This window comes from Antechinus flavipes, chromosome 1 (assembly GCF_016432865.1).
Source record: "Antechinus flavipes isolate AdamAnt ecotype Samford, QLD, Australia chromosome 1, AdamAnt_v2, whole genome shotgun sequence".
Classification (NCBI taxonomy): Eukaryota; Metazoa; Chordata; class Mammalia; order Dasyuromorphia; family Dasyuridae; genus Antechinus; species Antechinus flavipes.
This window is the reverse complement of record NC_067398.1, coordinates 27,776,325-27,801,048: the sequence shown is the minus strand read 5'-3', so window position 1 is coordinate 27,801,048 and position 24,724 is coordinate 27,776,325. Positions and strand designations below refer to the sequence as shown.

The 24,724-nt window shown below is 33.8% G+C and overlaps 1 protein-coding gene across 2 annotated transcripts in view; it reads left to right on the top strand.

Annotated features, from left to right (window-relative positions):
* SUCLG2 (succinate-CoA ligase GDP-forming subunit beta) overlaps positions 1 to 24,724 on the top strand; it is a 311,455-nt gene that overhangs the window by 143,531 nt on the left and 143,200 nt on the right. For both annotated transcript variants that reach the window (XM_051980490.1, XM_051980497.1), the window contains exons 5-7: positions 5,049 to 5,201; positions 12,382 to 12,471; positions 19,495 to 19,591. In XM_051980490.1, the coding sequence (XP_051836450.1) occupies positions 5,049 to 5,201; positions 12,382 to 12,471; positions 19,495 to 19,591 (340 nt within the window). The remainder of the gene's footprint in view (positions 1 to 5,048; positions 5,202 to 12,381; positions 12,472 to 19,494; positions 19,592 to 24,724) is intronic.

Sequence of the window (24,724 nt, the reverse complement as noted above, 5' to 3'; positions counted from 1 at the left end):
GCCCTCAAAGAATTCTTAATTCATTCTTAAATGGCATTAAATTTTAGATAAAAATACATTAACAAACGTGGTCAGAATTTCTAAGGATTCATGCATTTATTGGTGTGAGCCCCAGAAGCCTTTCCCCATCCCCTTTTACCCTACAGCCTTCTTTGCATTATTTCCAGTTTTTCCTGTATGTAGCTTGTTTGTACATTGTGATTTACCATTGTTTCCCCATTGGGCTAAGAGCTCCTTGAGGACAGAAATTGGGTTTTTTGGCCATTTTTTATCCCCAGAATTTAAGATAATATTTGGTACATAATAGGTGCTTAATATGTTTATTGACTGAGTAGGTCCTTATTCCTGCAAGAGAAGCTCATACCACTAGATCAGCTTCATGAATGATCATGACTAAAATGTGTTACTTTCCTCAAATCCTAATTAGGATCATTGTTTTGAAGCAAGAAGAGCCATCTAGTTGAATACTTTCATTTTATAAATGAGGAAATTAAGGCCCTAAGACTTCAAGTGAGTTGCCATGGAGAGAGGACACCCATAGTTAATAATAATTAACATTTAAATAGTGTCTACAATGTGCTAAGTTCTATACTAAGTCTTTTATAAATATTATATCCTTCGATACTCCCAATAAAGGATACAATATTTGTAAAGTATCCTAACAACTCTAGGAGGTTGTCATTATCATGCTCATTTTACAGATGAGGAAACAGAGGCAAACAACTAGTTTACACAGCTAGTAAGTATCTAAGGCCAGGTTGGACTTCATCCCAAACCTGGTACCCTATCCACTTTTCTACCTACCTGCCTCTGGTAGCAAATGGCAAAAAGGGGCCAAGTGGAGGTCTAGTTTTATGATGTCATGTTTGATGTCTTTTGATTCCTTCATGCTGCATCCCAATGGCTAGCTGAATGGCCCATCATGCTTGGAGTCCTTTGATGTTCCTCAGCCTTCTAATACTAACTGAAGTTGCCCTTTGAATAAAAAATGAACACTCTCTGTTGGCAAGTGTGCAGATGTGACCTTTCCAGTTTGGAATCTGGCAGATCTTCCATTCTGTTGGCCTAGGCTCTAGGATGCCAGGGTCCTATCCATGCCAGCATTAGGTATTCAAGTAGCATTTTAACAGAGAAGTATAGAGGTAAGCTTGGCAATAAAGATCTAGGGGAAAAGAAGCCTGGGATAGTGGGCAGACAATGTCAGGGATGGCTTTGGAGTCAGAAAGACTAGGATTATCGGCCTGCCATTCACATAGAACATAGTATGATTGTGAAAAAATCATTGTATCTTTTTGGACCTTCTAAGATTTAAAGTTGCAGGAGAAGTAGGAAAGGGTTCACTGCAGTGGGAAGAATCTCTTTATATTGATTTAATCACAGAGTTCATGTGTAAGCCAGACTTGAAGTTGGGAAGCCTTGAGTTCAAAGTTACCCTCTGAAACTTCTCAGCTGCTCAATACCACAGAAAAAAACTTCTTAGTATGGAGTTGGAAGCATTATGGTCAAGGGCTGTCTCTGATGCTCATTATCTGTGTAATGTAAAGGGATTGGTTCTACATGGGGATACATCATGTTGAAAATGCCATGGGTAGGACAAAGCAACTTCATCTTACTGACTTTGGGTTTTCTCATGTAGTAAATAAGGGGTTTAGAATATAGATCTGTCATCTATGACTCTATGGCCCTGCAAAAGTAACAACTTTCATGTGCTTCTGGCTCTGTTCCTCTAGATTTGCTATCTTTCTAGACCACTGTTTACATCTTTATTCAATAGAAAGGGAATGTTAGAAGTCTTCTAAGCTTCTGTTCAGTTATAAATCTATGACCCTATGTTCCTCAGTTATACATCAGTTCAGATCTGTGTGGATAACATTTTCCACTTGCAAATTCTCTCTTCTGAAGATATCCCCAACACTTCCTATATTTCAGTGATGAATAATCATTTCCATGGAAATGTCACTGTTAATTTGGGGAGGCAGTATGGACCAATGGTAAAAGCACTGAGCGCAAAATACTGATTATACTTTATAGGACCCTGGGGAAATAACATAAGCTTCCTGGGTCAAGTCAATGAGCATTTATTTACCCCTTACTATTGGCTAGTCTCCATTTATTTATAAAATGAAGAAGTTGAAGACCTTGAGACTCGATAATCATAACTGAAATTTTGGTAGCTCTTTAAAGCTTGCAAAGCAAGCATAATCTCCTTAGAGCCTTACAACAACCTTGAGAAATAGGTACTGCAGTTATTATCTTTCAATCTGTTAGATTAGAATACAGAGTAAAGAATGATAGAATAATGCCCAGTTTACTACAATACTGAAGTGGAATTTAGAACAATGTCTTCCTGGCTCAGAGACTGGCCCTCTGCCCACTACATATGTTCATTAATTATAGAATCCATTCTGTATCACTTAAACTTGCTGGATTTTATGGCATTTTGTTATGTTAAATGTTACGCTAGTTTGTCTAGCATGATAGCTGACCAAGGAAAGCGAGATGTCAAGGTCTTGTTGTTAGCTTAAAAGTGAAATGAAAGGATTCTATTGGTTTATTATTACTATAGTAACTACTTTGATAATTTCTAGGGACCACTTATTTTTTCTAATTTTAAAACAAGTTCCAGAAAAGTTTATCAATCAATCAGTCACTTGTTAAATGTCTATTGTTATGTACCAGGGACTGTGGTTTTTTTTTTTTTTTTTTTTTTTTTTTTTTTTTTTTTTTTTTTTTTTTATGCTACTCAATTGTGATGGATTTGTTCTTCTCTTTTTTTTTTATTTTTTTTTATTTAATAATTACATTATATTGACACTCGTTTCTGTTCCGATTTTTTTTCCCCTCCCTCCCTCCACCCCCTCCCCTAGATGGCAAGCAGTCCTTTATATGTTGGATATGTTGCAGTATATCCTAGATACAATATATGTTTGCAGAACCGAACAGTTCTCTTGTTGCGTAGGGAGAATTGGATTCAGAAGGTATAAATAATCCGGGAAGAAAAACAAAAATGCAGATAGTTTACATTCGTTTCCCAGTGTTCTTTCTTTGGGTGTAGCTGCTTTTGTCCGTCATTTATCAATTGAAACTCAGGTCTCTTTGTCAAAGATATTCACTTCCATCAAAATATGTCCTCATACAATATCGTTGTCGAAGTGTATAATGAACTCCTGGTTCTGCTCATTTCACTTAGCATCAGTTCATGTAAGTCTCGCCAGTCCTCTCTGTATTCATCCTGTTGGTCATTTCTTACAGAACAATAATATTCCATAACATTCATATACCACAATTTACCCAGCCATTCTCCAATGGATGGGCATCCATTCATTTTCCAGTTTCTAGCCACTACAAACAGGGCTGCTACAAACATTTTGGCACATACAGGTCCCTTTCCCTTCTTTAGTATTTCTTTGGGATATAAGCCCAATAGAAACACTGCTGGATCAAAGGGTATGCACAATTTGATAATTTTTTGGGCATAATTCCAGATTGCTCTCCAGAATGGTTGGATTCGTTCACAACTCCACCAACAATGCATTAGTGTCCCAGTTTTCCCGCATCCCCTCCAACATTCATCATTATTTTTTCCTGTCATCTTAGCCAATCTGATAGGTGTGTAGTGGTATCTCAGAGTTGTCTTAATTTGCATTTCTCTGATCAATAATGATTTGGAACACTCTTTCATATGAGTGGTAATAGTTTCAATCTCATCCTCTGAAAATTGTCTGTTCATATCCTTTGACCATTTATCAATTGGAGAATGGCTTGATTTCTTATAAATTTGAGTCAGTTCTCTATATATTTTGGAAATGAGGCCTTTATCAGAACCTTTAACTGTGAAAATGTTTTCCCAGTTTGTTGCTTCCCTTCTAATCTTGTTTGCATTAGTTTTATTTGTACAAAGGCTTTTTAATTTGATGTAATCGAAATTTTCTATTCTGTGATCAGTAATGGTCTCTAGTTCATCTTTGGTCACAAATTTCTTTCTCCTCCACAAGTCTGAGAGATAAACTATTCTATGTTCCTCTAATTTATTTATAATCTCGTTCTTTATGCCTAGGTCATAGACCCATTTTGATCTTATCTTGGTATATGGTGTTAAGTGTGGGTTACCAGGGACTGTGTTATCAAATTCAAGTAGTCATGGGATCTCTGACAGCCACATATTGACTTGAAATCATAAATTCACATTACATTACTGATATTGTATTTGTATTTGTTTTGTCATGAAGGCACTTCTCAGTTACATTTTAATCTGCTATCTTCCATAATTTTGAGGCTGAGTTCAACATCTCTGTGTTGGATGAGGAGGATGCAAATAAAATAATCCCTATTCTCAATGAATTTATAATTTAACACAGGACACAAGAAGAATATATAATTAATTATAAATAGAATAAAAATGAAGATGCCAAATGGCAATAAATATAAATCAGTTTGAGAGGGAGGGCATCCGTAGTGGGATGTTGATGGTCTGGAAAGGCTTCATGTGGAAGGCAATTCTCGAGATGCAGAATGATGCATAGGAGGCATCTTCTGGGGAGGGTGGGCAAGTGAGGGCAGAGGAGGAAGTACATTACAGTCACTGGCCAAAAGTTACTCTCTATAAAATATTCCTTCAGTTGTCAGGCTAACTGGGTTTCCTATATGAGGTAGGAAAAAAAAAAGATTCTACTAATGTATCTTTGGTGCTAAACTCTTGAATTAAAATAACAGCTGCTTGATAGGACTTTTTTTCCCCTTAAGTAACAGTTTCTCAAGAAAGAAAAAAGGAAATGATTAAAGTGGGAAGGTTCCTTCAGGCAAAGCAAATAACTGTCACTTTAGCAAGTTAACAGGATCAATTAGGGAGGTGAAAATGGGCATTATGCACTGTAAGAATGGAGCTTCTCAGATTTCCCAGGAGCTCAGGCGACAGTATTTTGAGAGTCACAGAATAAAACTGCTTTTAGCCTTGTAGCACCTTTGTTGAGGTCTATTTTTTGAGTGGGAAAAATGGGGTGGGTCAGATCCAATACCAAATCAATGTTCTTCTTTTGCTAATTTGGCAGGTGATGGTTGCTGAAGCCCTGGATATTTCTAGAGAAACCTACCTGGCTATTTTGATGGACAGATCCTGTAATGGCCCAGTGCTGGTTGGCAGCCCCCAAGGAGGGGTTGACATTGAAGAGGTGGCAGCCACTACTCCAGAATTAATTTTTAAGGTATATTTAAATTAAAGAAAATTTCTTTCTTTGTTGCTATTGGGGAAAATACTAGAAAACCACAGCTCTGCTTGACATGTAGCCTCACCTACTTAGAAATCTTCAGTGGCTCCCTCTTTCCTCTATGTTAAAATACAGATTCCTTGACCAGGCATGAAAAAATATGAAAGGACAATTTTCTTCTGGCTCTTGCTTTTACATTTTAGTAATTTCCATTTAACTACCTCCTCCTATTAAACTACTTTCTGATTCGCTGCCTTTGTCTATATAGAAACTGATTTGGATTACATAGGCATTTTTATATAGTAGGGAAGCAGCATGGCTTAATTGAGAGAGTGCTGGCTTTGAAACCAGAAAAAAACCCAGATCTCTCCTCTGCCCTATTTGTACTTGTGAGACCCTGGACAGTAAATCAACCTCTCAGTGCCTCAAATGATTTTTTTTAAGACTTAATTATAGGAGAGATGCTGACCAACATTGAGAGAGAAGACTTGATCACTCGGTATTATCATCAGGAAAATTGCAAATTTTGTCCCTAGCTCAATTTTTAAAAAGTTATCATAAAAACTTAAGTTGGCTATTTCTGTCTAGAATTCAAAATGAACTACTTGTTTCTTATTCTTATTGCTTCCAAGACTACAGAGCCAGATTTATGTTATATTATAACGCTTTCAAAGGCCTTGTGCACATTATCTCATCTGATCCTTCCAAACGAGCTATAATGAGATGATGCCATTTCCATCAGGGGATGCTGTGGCAACTTTTGTTAAGGATTTCTTAACCTCAATCCCTGGTGTGTGTGTGTGTGTGTGTGTGTGTGTGTGTGTGTGTGTGTGTGTGTAGTGTGTAGGCATATATGTGTGTAAATAAATTGCATATATTTGGGTATGAGATATATATATATATCACAGCACAACATTTAAATGGAAATTTCAATTTCCATTTAATTCAGATGGAAAATTCTATTTTCCTCATTGAAAAAATATCCTCTTAAAATATAATTGGAGCTTTTATTTCCCCAGTATAGGGAACACCCAAATGAAGAAGATCTAAATGTTCATGGAGAGTGATATCTTATCTGAAGCCTAGATTCTTAGATTTTCCTAGAGCAGTAAGAGATTTAATGATATCCAGGATCATAGAACTAGGATATGTCAGAGATAAGACTTGAATTTAGGTCTTTGTGAATGAGAAACCAGATTTGTATGCAGCTAAACTTATTGATAGATTTTTTTTAATATAACCTTGTTTTAATAGAAGCACAAGAAAGTTTTATGGCAAAATATAGTTTTTTTCTCATTGAAAAATGTTTCTTATTGGACAGTTTGAGCATGCATATAATCTCAGCTCCTAACAGAGACAATCACTTGAGGCCAAAAGCTTTTAGTGAGCTAAGACAATGGAGTCTCAGCATTTCATTCAGCATTATCATACTGTGTTTGAAGAAACACGTGTCACCAGGTTAGTTAAGGAGGGGTCAATTTTCCCTGGTCAGAAATGAAGCAAATAGAAAAAAAATAAGAAATAAAATTACCATTCTTTGCAGCTAATATGAGGTTATACTTAGAGAATCCTAGAGTTTCAACCAAAAAACGGGTTGAAATAATTTAGTTTAGAAAAGAAGTTTCAGGATATAAATTAAACCCACATAAAGCATTTCTACTTATTACAAAAAAAAAAAAAAAAAAAAAAGTCCAGCAGCAAGAAAGAGAAGGAGAAATTATATTTAAAAATAGATAATATAAAGTATATGGGAATCTACCTGCCAAGAAAAAATCAGGAACTATGTGAACACAAGTAGAAGACATTTTTCACAGAACTAATAACTGGAAAATATATTAATTTATCATGGGCAAGTTGAGCCTATATAATAAAAATGACAATTCTATCTGAATTAATACTTCTTTCAGTGCTAAGCTAATCAATCTGCCAAATAATTGTCATATAGAGATAAAAATATATAATTCATCTGGAATCCCAAAAGGTCAAGACTAATAAAGGAATTAATGAAAAAAAATCTGAAAGGGGCCTTGCTATACTGTGTTATAAAATCATCAACACTATCTGGTACTGGCTAAGAAACATGGTGGTAGTTCAGTAGAATAGAATAGGTACACACAAGATTCAGTAATAAATGACTATAATAATTTAGTGTTTTTATAAACCCAGTGATCCCAAAACTTACTATTTGACAACTGCTGTGAAAACTAGAAAAATAATATGGCAGCAACTGGGCATAGACCAACAGATCAAACCACGTACCTAGATAAGTCAAAATGGCATATGCACTAACATAAAGTGAAGGAGCAGAACTGGGAGAACAGTGTACATGGTAACAACATGACATGATGAACAACTATGAATATTAATAACTGAGTTATTTCCAGTAATACAATAAAACAGGACAATTCCAAAAGACTCACCATGGCAAAATACTATCTGCTTCCAGGGGAAGAACTGATAGAATCTAAATATGGACTGAAGCATAATATTTTCATTTTCTTTCTGTTTTTTTTCCCTTTTTTTTAAGGTTATTCTGGTTTTGATCTTTATATTGCTTTGTTTTTACAAAATGCTAAAATGGAAATATGTTTTACATGATTGCACATGTATAACCTGTATCAGATTGCTTACTTTTTCAGGGAATAAGAAAGGAAGGGAGAGAAAGTTAAAATTTGCAACTCAAAACTCAAAAAAAAATGTTAAAATTGTTTTATATGTAATTGGGTGAAAATAAAATATTATTTTAAAAATAAGAAATGAAGCAAGTTCAAACTTAAAGTAGGACCAAGCCCATTAGTAATCCTTGGTTTGCAGTCTGGTTGAAATAGGGAAATCCAGATTTTTTTCCCCTTATGTTTATTTTCAAAATATAATTTTGCTTTACAATTTAAATACAAAACCTTATTCTATGTATGTTTGAAATTATTACTATTACTAAATGTACTTTAATATCATTATAGCAATTTACTTCTTGCTTTTTCTATGACATCCTTACAAACCTCCCCCTCCTGACTTCTCCAACTCTCTTAAATTGTTTCTTTTTAAATTGCTATAGTAAGTTACTCCTTCTCATTTATTTCTCAAATTGGTCCTTATCTGAAATGATATGAAGACGTCTTCGCTTTCCAGTCAAATGTACCTAGAAGCTTTACAGCTTTTCAGTTAAAAAAAATGTAAAACGAGATGATGCTTGTAAAATTTTACTACAATGCCTGAAACATGGCAGGTATTTAATAAATGATCCTTTCTTCCTTCTTTCTTTTCCTTCCTCATTTCTCTCTCTCTCCTTCCATTTCTTCTTTTTTCCTTCCTTATTTCGATTCTTCTTTTTCTCCCTTCATATTTTCTTTCTTCTGTATTCAACCTAAAACATAGTTTCCAGATTATATTCCAGACACAATATTCTATCTGTATATGAATAGGGCAGAGTACAGTGGACTTATCACTTCTCCAGGTCTAGATTCTATGCCTTAAAAAAATATGTCATACATTAAATGAAGCTAGTTATATTTGCTGTAAAAATTTCACTGTACTAAATTATCAGATTTTTTATCCATGCATTTAAAGTTTCCATCACAATTCTTTATCAATTCCTATTCCCTTTTCTTCCTGTAAAGTAACATTGTATTTTCCTACTCTCTTGGCTCCTTTCCCCCCATTTTTATTCAGAAAGATTTTTTTCCCCTAATGTTTCTTATCATTGTCAATATTTTCTAGTAGTAAAGCACCATGAATGATTTAACCATTATTCTTTTATTTTCAATTTTTTTGAATTGTAAATAATGGTCTTCTAAAAACCTTTCAATAGATTAAGATCTCTGTCTGTCTCTCTTTCTCTCTGTCTCACTGTTTTTCTCTGTCTCTGTTACTCTGTGTCTCAGTCTTAGTCTCTTTCTGTTTCTCTGTCTCTCTGTCTCTGAACCTCTCTCTCTCTCTCTCTCTCTCTCTCTCTCTCTCTCTCTCTTTCTCTTTCCTCCTCCCTCCTCCCCATTAAATTGTATCTTATCTTCAACTCATTGTTATAAATTATTACAATATTTTGGAGCCTCATTTTTATCATACTAATATATCAGTGATCCATCTGATTTTTTGCTACCACACATTGGATAATCAGCTTTGTCCTAGTCATCGATAAAATTGTTGAACAGAACAGAGCCGAGGAGGATTTTAAGATCTCCCTCCAGGGGAAGAATTGCTACTCTTCCCATCCCTTTGTTTATCCAGTTCTCAAGGTACCTATCTTATCAATTAACCTGTATTTCTTTCCCAAAACTAAAGTGTGAAGGACCTTGACCCAACCTTTCTTGACCTGTGAGTCTATGAAATTGTACGACTTAATAGTAATCTTGTCTATATTTCATGTTCCTCTATTCAAGATACCCTCTAACCTATTGCACTGTCTTTTCAATCCTGACCATTGTGCCCATGTTAGCTTATCCTCCTAATTTTGTTTCATCTACAAATTTGACAGGCATCCTTCTCCAATTAAACAGCTATATCACAAAAAAGGAAATGAAGTCAGAGATTTTGAAAAATATTTTGTGATCACTGGATCCCTTTTTAAATATTCAACAAGTATCCTTTTAGTAATGTATTCCAGAATTTCACCAGAAATTATAAATAAGCATTTTAGCCTATAGTTGCAAGTTTCTATTGTAATAATAATTAAACAGATTAGGATATTCTTTACCTTTTCTTTACCTTTGTGACCTCTTGTAATCTTCATCTCTTTCAAATATAAAAGACTGTTTCTCATTCAATCACATATATGCCAATTATATTACAATCCTGAATTATGGTTCATTTGAGTTAAATAACCTGAACTCACGTAGGGCAAATAGATATTGTTTTCTCAGCTCAATACTTACCTTGTGTTTCAATTCTTCATTGGCTATTTTTCCAAATATCTGCAGTTCAGAAATCATTTTTCCAGAGTAAATAGAATCCAAATATAGAATTATATAACATTGCTTTCTCATCATTATCCATTATGATTGTTTCTTCTTCCTTCTTTTATCTTCTAGCTTTGTTCCTTTGTGGTTCTTCAGAATCATTTACTTGCTATCTTCAGAATTTTATTTTTGAGCTTTTCTCTTTCTAGGAGGACTTTTAATATGGAATTTCAGGCAATAGGATTCTCTCTTTATTATTTCTGAATTTTTTGCAATATGCTCTCCCAATATATGGCTTAGGAGTATCACAACAGACTATCTCTGTGATTTATTTCTTTCATTATAGATTTTTAGGTAGAATTTGATTAGCCCCCAAACCTAGCAACATTTCAATTCAGCAGGTAGATCTATATTATTAAAGCTTTTGAATTTTTCAATGTTGAAAGAAGCATGAAGACAAATGAAGAACTTGTTAGCTCTTTGCTTTACATGAAGAAAGAGTATTCCAGTAGATATGTGGATCATGGAAGTCCGTGATATCTTTATCTTACTTAGGATTTGATTCAAAAAGTCTTTATCTATTTCACTTTTTCATTTCAGATATTCTAAAGTTTACTCGGATGATAGTGTTACTTCTGCTTTCCCCTGCCTTAACTTTCAACTGCATATTTTCTATCACATACCACTTCTTATTCTTCTAATCCTCAAAATTATTGTTCCCATGCAATATAATTTTGCTCTGTGATAGTCCCCCTCCTCCCTATATGTGCACACACACACACACACACACACATACACACACGCAAGCACGCAAACACAAAGCCCCTTTTTTCCTTTGTGAATATTGCATCTTTTAAATAAAAGATTTTCATTCTGGAAAGTTGGTTAATTTCCAAAGCCATTTTCCACTTATGAATTTCATTGCACCATTTCTCAATGATATTCACAAAGGCAAACTTGGCTCTGAGCATTAGCATCTCTAGTTTGTCCTTTGTGTTGGCTTTATCCTTTGCTTTGGCTATGTGTATATAGACATAGGCTAGGGATTTTATTCCTGGATTTTTCTTGTATTCTTTCTCTTTTTCCCTTTATGTTATTTATTTAGATCTTCAAGGTTTATAAAATATTTTCTGTAGATTAACTAACTTGGGCAGCTCTACAACCTTTTTTTTTTTTTTTTTTTTTTTTTTTTTTGGTGAGACAATTTGGAATTAAATGACTTATCCCAACCCAACTAGTAATTCTCAGTGTCCGAGGCCAGATTTGAACTCAGGTCCTCCTGACTGCAGAACAAGTATTCTATCCACTGCATCACTTCGCTGCCCTCCCATCCCCTTTTGCAAGGCAACTATGGTTTAGTGACTTAACCATGGTCATATGATTGGTATCTCATGCAAAGTTTGAACTCACTTTTTTCCAACTCCATGTCCCACACATTAGGCTCTATGTCAATTAGCTGCCTTTCTTTCTTGGATACCAACTCCTGTATTTGCTTGGATATTTCTATTTTTCACATGTCATAGCTTTTTCTTATGGTACTTAGGGTGATGGATGCATGGAGGCAGTTTTCCGCTCTTGTCCTTCCCTTTTCAATTTATGACTCTCATGAGCAGATCTGTGATTCTCTAGACAAAAGTACTTTTTGCAAATATTTCCCATTGAACCTAACAACTTCAGAAAATAAGATAAAGACGTGATAAGCTGACATCCATACTACCTTTGCTGTTAATCAGGGAGCACAATTTAAGCTGCTCAATTACTATAGGTATGAATGGAATAATGGATGAGAAAGGTGGCTTAGGTTCTTTAGAAGAATAGCACCATATAAATCTAGAATCATATTAACATTCTATGATAATGATAATTATTATGTTTAAATATTAAAGTAATATTTAACCTATGTAAGAAATGTGCTAAACTTAGCAGCAACATTGGGCAGGAGAACTATGCTTTGGAAGCTTTCCAAGAGATGTCATAAAAATTAACTGACTAAATATTCGTCAATGCCATCTGTATGGTAATTAAAAGTGAAAACGGGTGTCATAGTGTCTTGTCAGCATGCCACCCTGAAGAATTATATAGTTTTTGGAAGGACTGTTTCATAGATTGGGATGGTAATTAAAACATACCCTATAGGCAACTCCAATAGCACCACTCAGAGAATTCTGGCAAATGGCCAGGCTTTAATTACTAATTTGCAAATATATACTGATTGCTTTTCTTTTGAAGTTGTAAATCTTTCCAACTGAATGACTTAATTCTGTTTATTCATTCTGCTCTAATAGGAGGAAATTGATATATTTGAAGGACTAAAGGATAGCCAAGCACAGAAAATGGCAGAAAATTTGGGCTTCCATGGTGCCCTGAAAACTCAGGTATGATGAACTAATATGTTCACAATGTGTACAGTTTATTTCTTATGACAATGATAATAAGTTAGCTAGTAAATTGATTCATTTGATCTTGGCCTGTCCATCCAACACAACGAAGGCTGAAGAATATGATGTGTTTTAGAGTCATTTGAACTATGATGAAGACAAATATTTCTTTCCTTCCCACATAGAAGGCACTTGATAAATGTTGATTGATTTGAATTGATGCAACAAGTCTATAATATCTACATTAGTTTTAAAAATGGTATTTTAGGCACTCTCTGTTGTTATTGTTATTAGGGGATAGGAAGTAATTGTTTATCTCTATTAGATAAGTAAATTTAGAACACAGGAAATCCACATTATTTGTTCATTTATGTAACTAATGGACATTTAAAATGATCATTTATATACCAGTTAGCTTTCTTTTTTGAAATCACTTGCAATCTACCAATATATTGAAAAAATACAATTTATTTCAGTTATACCTTTATCAGTTAATACCAATATGATTGCCAGCCCTGTGCTAGGAGCTATATAAGTATTCCTATAGGGAAAAAAAAATCTACTTGTCTCCAAAGTTATTATAGTCTAATTGAAATATGTTGACATGAAAAATTAGAACATAATTAAGAATATAATTGATTATTTGACATTGACCTAAGGGGGTGGAGCCAAGATGGCAAAGAGTAGACAGGTCTTTGTCTGAATTCTTCCTGGCTTCCTTCAGATCAACACCAGATGAAGCCTCTGAATGGGTTTCAAAGTGATAGAATCCACAAATAGAATTGATCGAATGAAAGCAAAAATCCAATGAACAGAACATCTCATTTAAAAGTTCAGTTGGCCATATGTAAAAGGAGATTTAAAAAGTTAACTAAAGAAAATAATTCACTAAAATTAGAATTGAACAAATGAAAGTGAATGATCAATGAGACATCAGGAATCAGTCAAACAAAATCCAAAACATGAAAAAATAGAAGAGAATCTGAGCTATTTCATCAGAAAAACAATTGACCTAGAAAATAACTCCAAGAAAGATAATCTAAAAATCACTGGATTATATGAAAACCACAATGAAAAAAAAAAAAGAGCCCAGATAACATCTCTCAAGAAATTACCAAGGAAAACTGTCCTGATATCCTAGAGCCAGTGGGTAAAATAACCATTGAAACAATCCACTGATCATCTCCTGAAAGAGATTCCAAAATGAAAACTCCAAGATCTAGGAGAAAATACTATAAGCAGCCAGAAAGAAACAATTCAAATATCAAGAAACTACTATTGGGATTACTCAGGACTCAGATAATTCCACTTTAAAGCATCAAAAGGCCTAGAATATGATACCCTGGGGGGCAAATGAGCTTGAACTGCAGTGAAGAATCAATTATCCAGCAAAAATAAGTGTTATATTTCAGGGGAAAAGATGGACATTAAATAAAATAAGGGAATTTAATTTATTTTTGATGAAAACACCAGAGCTGAACAGAAAATTTGATCTTCAAATATAGAACTCAAGTATAAAAAGGTAAAAAGGGAAGAAAAAAACTTAAGTTTTTTTAAAAAAGTTAAACAGCTTATAGCACTATATGGAAAGATTATATGTTTAATTCTTGAGAACTATATTTTTGTTAGGGGTGTACTTAGAAGGTGTAAGTATAATATGATTTATTGTGGTGATATAAAAAAGAAACTAGGGGTAGAAATGGATTGTAATGGAAGAGGAAAGAGGAGGTAAAATGGAGTAAATTACATCATATGAAGAGGTGAAAAATATGTATTACCATCAAGGGAAAGAATGGAGAGGGATAAGTATTGTGTTAATCTTAATATCATTGCATTTGGTTTAAATAGAGAATTTCTGACCAATTTTATTTGATAGGTTATCTCACCTCCTAGGGAAGTAACAGAGAAAAGAAGAAAAGAAAAGGGGAGGCTAATAGAAGGGAGAGCAGAAATAGAAGGGGTTAGGGATGAAAAAGAGGGAAGAGGCTATATAAGGAGAGGACTGATTGAGAGAAGTGGTGGTCAGAAGGAAAACACTGGTTGGGGGCAAAGGAGGAAAAGAAAGAGAAAAAGTATAACTTGGGGGAAACAGAATGGTAGGGAATACACAGTTAATAATTTTAACTGTGAATGTGAATGGGATGAACTCATAAAGTGGAAGTGAATAACAGTTTGGGTTAAAAGACAGAATCTTATGTTATTTACAAGAAACTCATTTAAAGCAGAGTGATATACACAGACTAAAGGTAAAAGGCAGGAGCAAAATCTATTATGCTTCAGCTGAAGTAAAAAAAAAAAAAAGCATGATAATGATCATAATCTCGCATCAAGCAAAAGCAAAAATAGATCTAATTAAAAGAGATAAGGAGATGAACTACATTTTGCTAAAGGGTACCATAGAAAATAAACTTGATCAATACTAAACATATATGAACCACGTTGCCACTTGATAGCATCCAAATTCCTAGAGGAGAAATTAAAAGAGCTATAATAAGAAATATACAGTGAAATTATACTCAAGATTGAAGTATTTAAGAGACATGGAAAATTATATTAATGTTAGCTCACATCTATATAAGATTTTATAAACAATTTCCTCAAAACTTGTCATGGTAGTAAGTGCAGGCATTATCTCCATTTTACAGATGAAGAAACTAAGGTTCAATGATGGTAAATGATTTACCATAAATGGTCACAAAGCTAATATGTGTCAGTTTTGGAATTTGGCCATAGCCTTCTGGGCTCTAGGTTCACTGAGGAAGGGGGAGCCCAAGAATAGGAATATGAAGCATGAAAAGAACTTGTAAAGGAAGAGGGAGTGCCGAGCATGTATCAAGGAAAGGTAGTAGGGATGATTAAGCTGTACTATGGAAGGTGAAGACACTAGGGTAGGGGAATATCAGTATCTGGATTCTTGTGAATGCCCTGATGCTCAGGATCTTCTTAGCCCCTTTCATCAAGTATCTGTTTTCTGATGTGGAAATCACCATTCCATTCATTTGATTTAGTATCCTCATCCCCAAGTATCAGATACATGCTATCAAAAGACACAGGGAGGCTGGTATCATATAGCCTCTGACCCAGAAGCATTAGATAAATTAGTAGTATTATTGCTACTGCCAATGATAACAGCATTTTCATAGCTCTTTAAGATTTAAAAGATCTTGATATATGTGATCTTGCTTGATGCTATGATGTAAATGCTGTTATTATCCCCATTTTACAGCTGAGGAAATTAAGGCGCAGAGAGAATTCATATCTTGCCAACACATTAAAGCTAGTAAGTACTTAAGGTAGAATTTCCTGACTCCAAGTTCACTCTGCCAGCCTATGCTGTGCAGGCCATACCAAGAGGGGGAAAAAGTGACCAAGTATTTATAAGGATTATTAAGGATTTATTAAGCACTTCTCTGTGTCAAGCACTACCCTAAAAGCTTTATAAATATCTCTTTTGATCCTCACAGAAGCCCTATGAGCTACATGCCATTATTATCCTCATTTCAGAATTGAGGAACTGAGGCAAACAAAGCTTAAGTCATTTGCCCAGTGACTTTTGCAAGGTCATACAACTAGCAAGTACCTGAGATAAAATTTGCACTCTAGTCTTCCTGACTCCACCTAGCTGTCTCATATAAGCTTCATTAAGTTTTAGGACCAAATTTTGGCCAAATCAACTTAATGAAGTTCTACTCTAGGGACAAACCCACTGCCCCAAGTATCTGTTCCTACACAAATCACCTTGGTGCTGATATGCTGTCATGATTTCCACACACTTGCATTACTTTTTCATTGTTCTTTCCCTTTGTCACATTCTCATGCCAGGATTCCTTTTCCTCATTAGTCTTCTCCTGCTCTCTGCATCCTCAATCAATCAAGCAGTCAATCGACAAGTATTTTTATTGGATACGTGCTGCCATAACACCTAAAGGCAGTATCTCCCATTGCCACCCAGAACAGGAATCACCAGCATTAAGTAAAAGTATGGAAGGGCCTGTATAGCCTGGGGAGTAATTATCAATTACAAGCAGCTGAAAGCTATTTTCACCTCGCATGTACAGCTGACATCCCCAGAGTCAACCACATGTTTTCCTTCTTTTTTTACTGTTTTTTTTTCCCAAATCAAATAAAGCATTTATTGAGGTTTATACACTCAGCAGACTGCATTCCTAAAGTTAGACAGCAGCCGAAGCCTGAGAAAGAGAAGAATACACTTTCTTAAAAAAAAAAAAAAAAAAAAAAACTTTAATCAACTAAAGATTACATCAGAAAACTTCAATTTATTTACCAGTTTGGTCATTTATTTAGCTGTGTGACATTAGATAAGTAATTTCTTCACACTGAATCTCAGTTTTCTCTACTATAAAATGGTAGAAATGATATTTGAACCTGTATCTTCCTAACTGTACTACTTAATTGCCTTCCTTCCTCTCCCCTCCTTCACAATGCACATTTGCTTGCATGTATACACAGACATACATGTACAATATTTGCATATATTAGTTTGGCGTAGTGCTACATTGACCTCTTGGCTGTATGTATAATAGCTTTTTAATTGTTCTCATGAATCTAATTTGACTTTTTAGTCTTCCTAATCAAACAAAAAGAGCATGCCATTTTTAACGGGAAATTGCTCAATATGTTTCTCAGATTAAGATTCAATGCCATAAATATTTGTTAAGAAAAAAGTGAGATTTAGGAAAGGCACTAGCAGAACTGGCATTTTGGCCTTCTGTACTGAATTCTCAAGTATCAACTACATTATTAATTTCTGAAAACATATGTTTCACTAAATTAGCAACATGGCCTGCAGAATCTAGTTCAGTGAAGAATCAGAGGGGTCAAGGCAAAACAAGACCACCTACCTCCCTTGAGAGCTCTTCATACATATGGTTATCTTTGAAAGAGACCCTCATTCAAGGGATCTCAAACATGCTATACCAGAATGTTTGCAGTCTCTTTTTAAAAAGAGTAATTGTAGAGCATTTTAGATGGATATATAAAGCATGATGGTATCCACTCTGCTACAACATTGTTATTTTTCATTTGATGACCTTCACAAAATCATAAAAATGTTTTATTGAATACCCTGCTGATGTGTTTATGCAATTCAATCCAACAAACATTTATGAAGTTCCTATGATTTTCAGAGAAAAAAAGATGCCTTGGAAGGTAAAAAGATCACTCAGTCTTAGCCCAGATCTTTCTCATGAAGCTTACAATCCATTAGAACATGCAGTGAAGGCACCTATGAAAACATCACAGTGGAGACAGCATTCTCCCTAAACTCGGAATTCATATACCTCTGATGGTCATTACTTGTGTCACCTTATGTGATGGTTTTGGACTAAATGACATCCAAGAACCCTCTCTCTCCAACTTTATCCTCTTCTGATCTTCTGCTAGTAGACTATTACTACTAGTAGTACTAATATTAGTAGCAGACTACTACACCAAGTTTTCAGTCTTGAAATTTTTAAGTAATTAACCCTATTGAAAATAAGATAGTAATTTAAACAAAATATATCATCTCTTTTGTGAAGGAAATAAAAAAGACTTAATGATATTAAAGTTGATAAAATATTTGATTATTTTCTTAAAGTTTCTTAAAACTTACAGATACATGTTGTAAATGTCTCTAGTAGCATCTCTAAACACAAATAGCCAAAGTTGGAAGGGATCTTGGTAGCCAATGAGTGCTTTCCCAAAAATCCAATGTACACCATGGTCAGTGTGTAGACATATGACCTTTACTTGAAGATCTCGAAGGAGAAAAAAAAAAAAAAAACAGTACCTCCTGAGGCAGTCCATTTCACTTTTGGATGATTCTAACTGTTGAGGTAGTTCTTCCTTACATTGAACCTAAATTTGTCCACCTCTGAAGCTTCCACTCGTTGTTGGTACCCTCTTAGGCCAAGTAAAACAGTCAAAATCCTCCGTGATCAATTCTTCAGTTATTCAGAGCTATCCCTCCCCTACCTGTTATGGTGAAAATTTCTTCTTTTAACTAATGCTGAGAGGTCATGAGGAAGAAAAAGAATTGAACATAACTGTGGGATTTCTACTTTCTTAACAACAAAATTAGAACTCACAGAATGAATGTATTCACTATTCAACTATCTAGTTTTATTTTTTCCATTGAAGGAAAAGAATGTTTGCTTAGGATGAGGGATGTAGCAGGCTCACACTGCCCTTGATTTCCATAACTTCCTGTTCTCAAGTCAAAGCTGCTTGTTGAAAAGTCAGAATGTTCAGTCCTGACAACTATTTATGATTCTCTCTAAGAACTAAGAGGGAAAAGGGAGGCAAATAGGGTACTCTAATAGGCAGTGAACATGAAAGGATATCACAAACATAATTATACAAGTCATGAATCTAGTTCAATCTCATCATAAGCTTTGAGCCTTTTTGTATGGTTGAGTGTAATAGTATGAGGTGGGTAAACTTATTCATTGTAGCCTTTGGGTAGACTTTTCTGTATAGCAGTCACAGAGGAGCTGCTTTTTCAGCTACATGTGGATAAAACAGGAAAATGCCCAAGCCTTCAACTTTCCTTCCTGATAACAGCTTCTAATAAAGATTAGATAATTGATTTGATTTTATCTTCACAGATTATAGACTTAAATTGATGAGTTTAATCACTGTGGCTTTTTATGGAAAAAAAAATCTGATTCTACCATAGTAGAGAAAACAGTCATTATAAACTCTGAAAATCATGTTTACCTTTGCTCAAATTGAACTTGTTTACATTAGTGATTACAGCTCATACTGTGGCATAATCCAGTTAATAGGACATGATAATTTACAGAAAAGCTTAATAGCACTTTTAGACCATTGTAAAAATATTGTATTTCTTAATGAATAGTATTTGATAGTCAAATTGTTATTCTGGTTTGTTTCTCTCCAGATAACCTTACATAGAACAGAAATGTAAGTTTCTATTTTTAATGTTCCATTACCATAGCAAAATGCATTTTCTTTCACTTTTTGGGGGCTAATTCCATCTCACTTGATCACATTTAGGCTGCAGATCAAATTAAGAAGCTGTATAATCTCTTCCTGAAAATTGATGCTACTCAGGTTGAAGTGAATCCCTTTGGTGAAACTCCAGAAGGACAAGGTAAAAAAAATCAAAGAAAACAAATGAATGCATTCAAATTCTTTATTTATGCAAACTATAAATTAAATTGCATGGAAGGCTGTAGCAACAGCTTTGCATTAATTTAATTTTGTAATTTAATTTCTGCCATAGTCACAAATACTCCCATGATGGAATTTAACATTTCAATACTTTGAGTTTGTTAGCATCCAACTACTAAGAATTGGATCAATTTCTTGAATTACTTTAAAACATCATCCTTTTCTCTCCTCCTCTGGACATTTGTCTAGTGTTCACTCATGTGCCTAACTCTACTACAATAGTATGGGAAACTTGACTAGAGGTCCTAAAATAGGTCATTTTCTTTCTTCTTAGACATTTCAATAGCCCTCAGTGCCTGAGGGATCACCATATTGGTTCTAGACTTAGTGAAGATCTTGAATTGATTTAACCCATGTCATTTCAGAATTTTTATTTCCTAGAAGTATCAAAAAGAGAGCACAAAGAGGCAAGCTATAGGATTCACACTAACACAAAGGAATCTAAAATTCAAGTCATCCTGAAAAAAACATTTTTAACTGATCTCAGTCAAGATTTTGTCTTACATTCTCTGGGTCATCAAAGGTGACACCTGTAGGGCCTAAGAGAGTAGCCAGTGTATTTTTTTAATGTGATCATAGAGAAAGACTCAGAAAATACAATTTTAAAGTAATGTAGTCTAACTCTTTATTGCACAGAGAAGTAAGTCAGGACCAAGAGAAATTAAGTGAATTGCTACAAGTCACATAAGTCATAAATGTGAGCACTTGGGATTCACTTTCAGATAGAATACTTCCACATTCCAGTTCTTAGATGCCTTGCTTGATTCTTTATATTTCTTAAATACTTAACATAATATCTGGCAATGAATAGTTATTATTTGTAATGTCACCTCATTCTAAGATGTAACAAAATGTCTGGGTCAATTGGCAAAGGCTGGCTATAATGCAGAAGTGCTGAGCTACAGAGAGTCTTGGTAGTGTGGATAAATGGGAAAACCTAACTCTCCATCACCTCAAATGAATAATACAAAAAAAAAACAAAGAAATACTATAATAATAATGTCAAAACAAGAGAAGAAAAGTCCCCCCCCAAAATTAAGGAAAGTAAAAAAAAAAAACCTATTCTAGTTATTAATTCTTCTGAAAATCAGAAATGTCAAAGAAATGAGTAAGCAAAAAAGAAGCTTCAATACAATGAAGGTTTGTGGAATAAAAGAAAGTAAGAAACCAAGAGGGAAAGGAATAAAACGTCAAAAACAACAATTAGGCCATCAAAAGGAAAAACACAATTAGAGCAAGACCACACAGAGTGCTTCAAATACTCAGTAAGATCTATTTTAAAAAGTTTATTTTGCCTCTACAATGATAAGAATGAGGTCTTTGAAAGAAAAATACAAAGATGAGTCAATGTCTCAAAAAAAATCTTAAAGATCATAAAGAATCTCTAAGAAGTGGAAGGCCATTTGTGGAACACATAAATTTCAAGGTTAGCAGAAAAAGATAATAGCAAAAATAGGGCAAACACACGTAGCAAAATAAATATTTCAGACATCAGAAACTGAAATATTTAGATTTTAAATGGAAACCATGAATCATAGTAATTTCCTTAAAATAGAAACAGATAATGTTATTATCATATTCTCAGACATTCATAGCACTATTTCCTAGAAGTATAGAAAAGAGGGAAGAAAGTGTCGATCTAGAGAACTCCAAGGACACCAAAACAGTGAAATATAAAATTCAAATTATCCTGAAATACAATGTCTAATTGTATAGCTTCAGTGTCAAAGGGAAATTTTTGAAATTGGAAGAAGTAGTAATTTGATGATTAGTATAAGCAGTTATCTTACTGCTTATTTATTATAACCCAAATAATAGATAGTCCAAAAATGGATTTTTTCATCCATTTGAATCAAAAATGTCAATTCAAATTGTGTGATAACTCAGTAAGGTTAAGAAATGAAAGCAGAAACTGGACATATAGACATATATATATATATACACACAAGTACATACCCACATATGCATATACATTGTTTATGTATGTATGTATATCTGTTGTATATATGTGTGTGTAATAGAAACATATTTCTATAATATTTAAAAGCAAGTGATAAATAAAAAGCTGTATTGTAAAAATAGCAAGGGGCAATAGTTTTCATTCCAATGTTTTCTTGTCTGTAAAACTGAGCAAACTTTACCATGATAAAAAGTGATTCTTCAGTGATACCATGAATTTTGAAATCAATTTTGTTGCCATATGTACATTGAAAAAAATATGAAAATAAAATCAATTTTTAATATATATCTATGGCTGATCAAATGCAGAGGATGAATTTTTTAATTTTCTGAACCTGAAACAAACAAACAAAATATGATGCTAATAAACCACTTAATGGAGGAGTCTGGAAGGGTGGCTATGCCAAAACTTAGATATTCAGGTGATATTTGGATAACAAATGGTGTCAAGTATGGAGTTAATTCAATTACATTCAGCAAAAAAATTTTGAAGTATGCATTTTTAATGGAAAACTGGAGATTCACAGATGAATAAACACAGGGCTTTTACTAAGGAAACAAGGATTTGAAGGGAGAGAAGTGTCAGATAACTACAATATTAATTATAATGTCATTAATAAATGGGAGAGGTACAAAATACTATCATAGCAAGGACGATGAGATTCCTTATGTGGAAAATAAGATGTGTTTCATGAAGGAGGTAGTATGTGAGGGAGATATTGAAGAATGTGTAGGGTTATAATAGTTAGAGCTGGGAAGAGGAGAACACTTGAGAATAGAATGACATAAGTAAAGGCAAAGAGATTGGAATGCATAATATAGCTCTCTATAACAGAACATATATAAAGTGGGGAGTAACATGAGAAATTATTTCTGGAACATAGAGTTTGGAAGGTTTTGACTGGATCTGAGTTAGTAAAATTCATGTTTGGAAAAGTCTGAGAATAATAGTTTTTGCATTTTTTTTGTTTGTTTAGGAAAGTGTCTATAAAACCTTGCACCTAATACATCATGAACTATCCCTCTTCCTTTCATAAACATCATTCAAAAGATTTATTATTTGTAACAATTCCTGTGCTTGTGATGATTCAGGGGAAGTGAATTCCAATAAAATTTATGCTTCCTTGACAGCAGAAACCAGTAACATTTAATGATGATTTTTTTTAATTTGGGTAAATATTCATCATCTGAATGTTAATTAAATGTAAACAAAATAGGAGAGAAGTTAAATATTACCATTTAGACAAATCTTTGTATATACATGGCAAACCCCATTTAAAAGAATCAAATCATTGCTATTAACAATTAACAAATCATATGTACTTTTTTTTAAAACCCCAGGGTTGGAAATTCTGCATCAAAGAGAATTTATGTATATTTCCTGTTTCACTCTTCTTTCCCAAATAGATTGTAAGCACCTGATAGAAGGACCTATAAATGATTCATCAAACATGTGTTGCTTGATTTGTTGAATTTGAAATTGTTGAATTGGATAAAGTCCCGATTTTCCCATTGTTACAGCTTATGTGATATCCTTCTTCCAAGTTCCCTATTTTGCACACATCTCAGGAGAAGCACTATGGCCTAGTGGATAGAGAGCTGGCCTCAGCTGGTTGAATATTAGGAAAACTAGTAGCATAATTGACTACATCAGTAATCAAAATAAGAAAAATAACATCATAATCTCAATAGATGCAGAAAAAACATTTAACAAAATGGAACACCCATTCCTAGTAAAAACACTAGAGAACATAGAAATAAATGGAGTTTTACTTAAAATGATCAGTAGCATCTATTTAAAACCATCACCAAGTATCATATGTAATGGGGAATAAAGCAGAACTAGTCACAATAAGATCAGGGGTGAAACTATCACTATCACCCTTATTATTCAATACTTTATTAAAAATGTTAGCTTTGTCAATAAGAGAAGAAAAAGAGATTAAAGGAATTAGAGAAGATAATGAGAAAACCAAATTATCACTCTTTGCAGATGATATAATAGTATACTTAAAGAATCCTAGAGAATCAATAGAAAATAACTAGAAACAATTCACAACTTTAGAAAAGTTGCAGAAAATAAATAAATCCACATAAATTATCAACAGTTTATATGTTACCAGTAGCAAAAGATATAAAGAGAAATTCCACTTAAAATAACTGTAGATTATATGAAATATGTGGGAGTCTATCTGCCAAGGTAAAGTCAGGAACTATATGAACATATTACAAAACACTTTCCACACAAATAAATTCATATCTAATCATGGGTAGGCAAGCTAATATAATAAGAATGACAATATTACCTAAATAAATCTACTTATTCAGTGTCACCAATGTGTCACCAGTGTCACCAATCAAACTTCCAAGAAACTATTTTACAGAGCTAGAAAAAAAAATAATAACAAAGTTCATCCAGAATAACAAAAGGTCAAAAATTTCAGAGTAATAATTTTTTTAAAAATGCAAATGAAGGTGGCCTAGCTGAACTAGACCTAAAACCATATTGTAAAACAATGGTCAATAAAATAATTTGGTACTGGCTAAGAAATAAAGTAGTCAATCAGTGGAATAGATTAGGTTCACAAGACACAATAGTAAATGATTATAGTAATCTAGTGTTTGATAGACCCAAAGACTCCAGCTTCAGGGAAAAGAACTCACTATTTGATGAAAACTGTTGTGAAAATTGGAAATAAGTATGGTAGAAACTAGGTATTGACTCTCACTCACCCTATATGGTCAAAATGGGTTTCTAATTTAGACATAGACATATTATAGGAGCAGCTAGGTTGTGCAGTGGGCAGAACACCAGCCCTGAAGTCAGGAGAACCTGAGTTCAAATTTGATCTCAAACACTTACCACTTCCTAGCTGTATGACCCTGGGCAAGGCACTTAACCATAATTGTCTCAGCAGAAAAAAAAAAGAGTGATATTATAAGCAAATTAGAAAAATAAAGTACAGTTTACCTCTCAGATCTGTGAAGAAAGGCATTTGTGGCCAAAGGAGAACTAGAATACATTGTGGAATGCAAAATGGATAATTTTGATTATAGTAAGTCAAAAAGTTTTTGTACAAACAAAACCAATGAT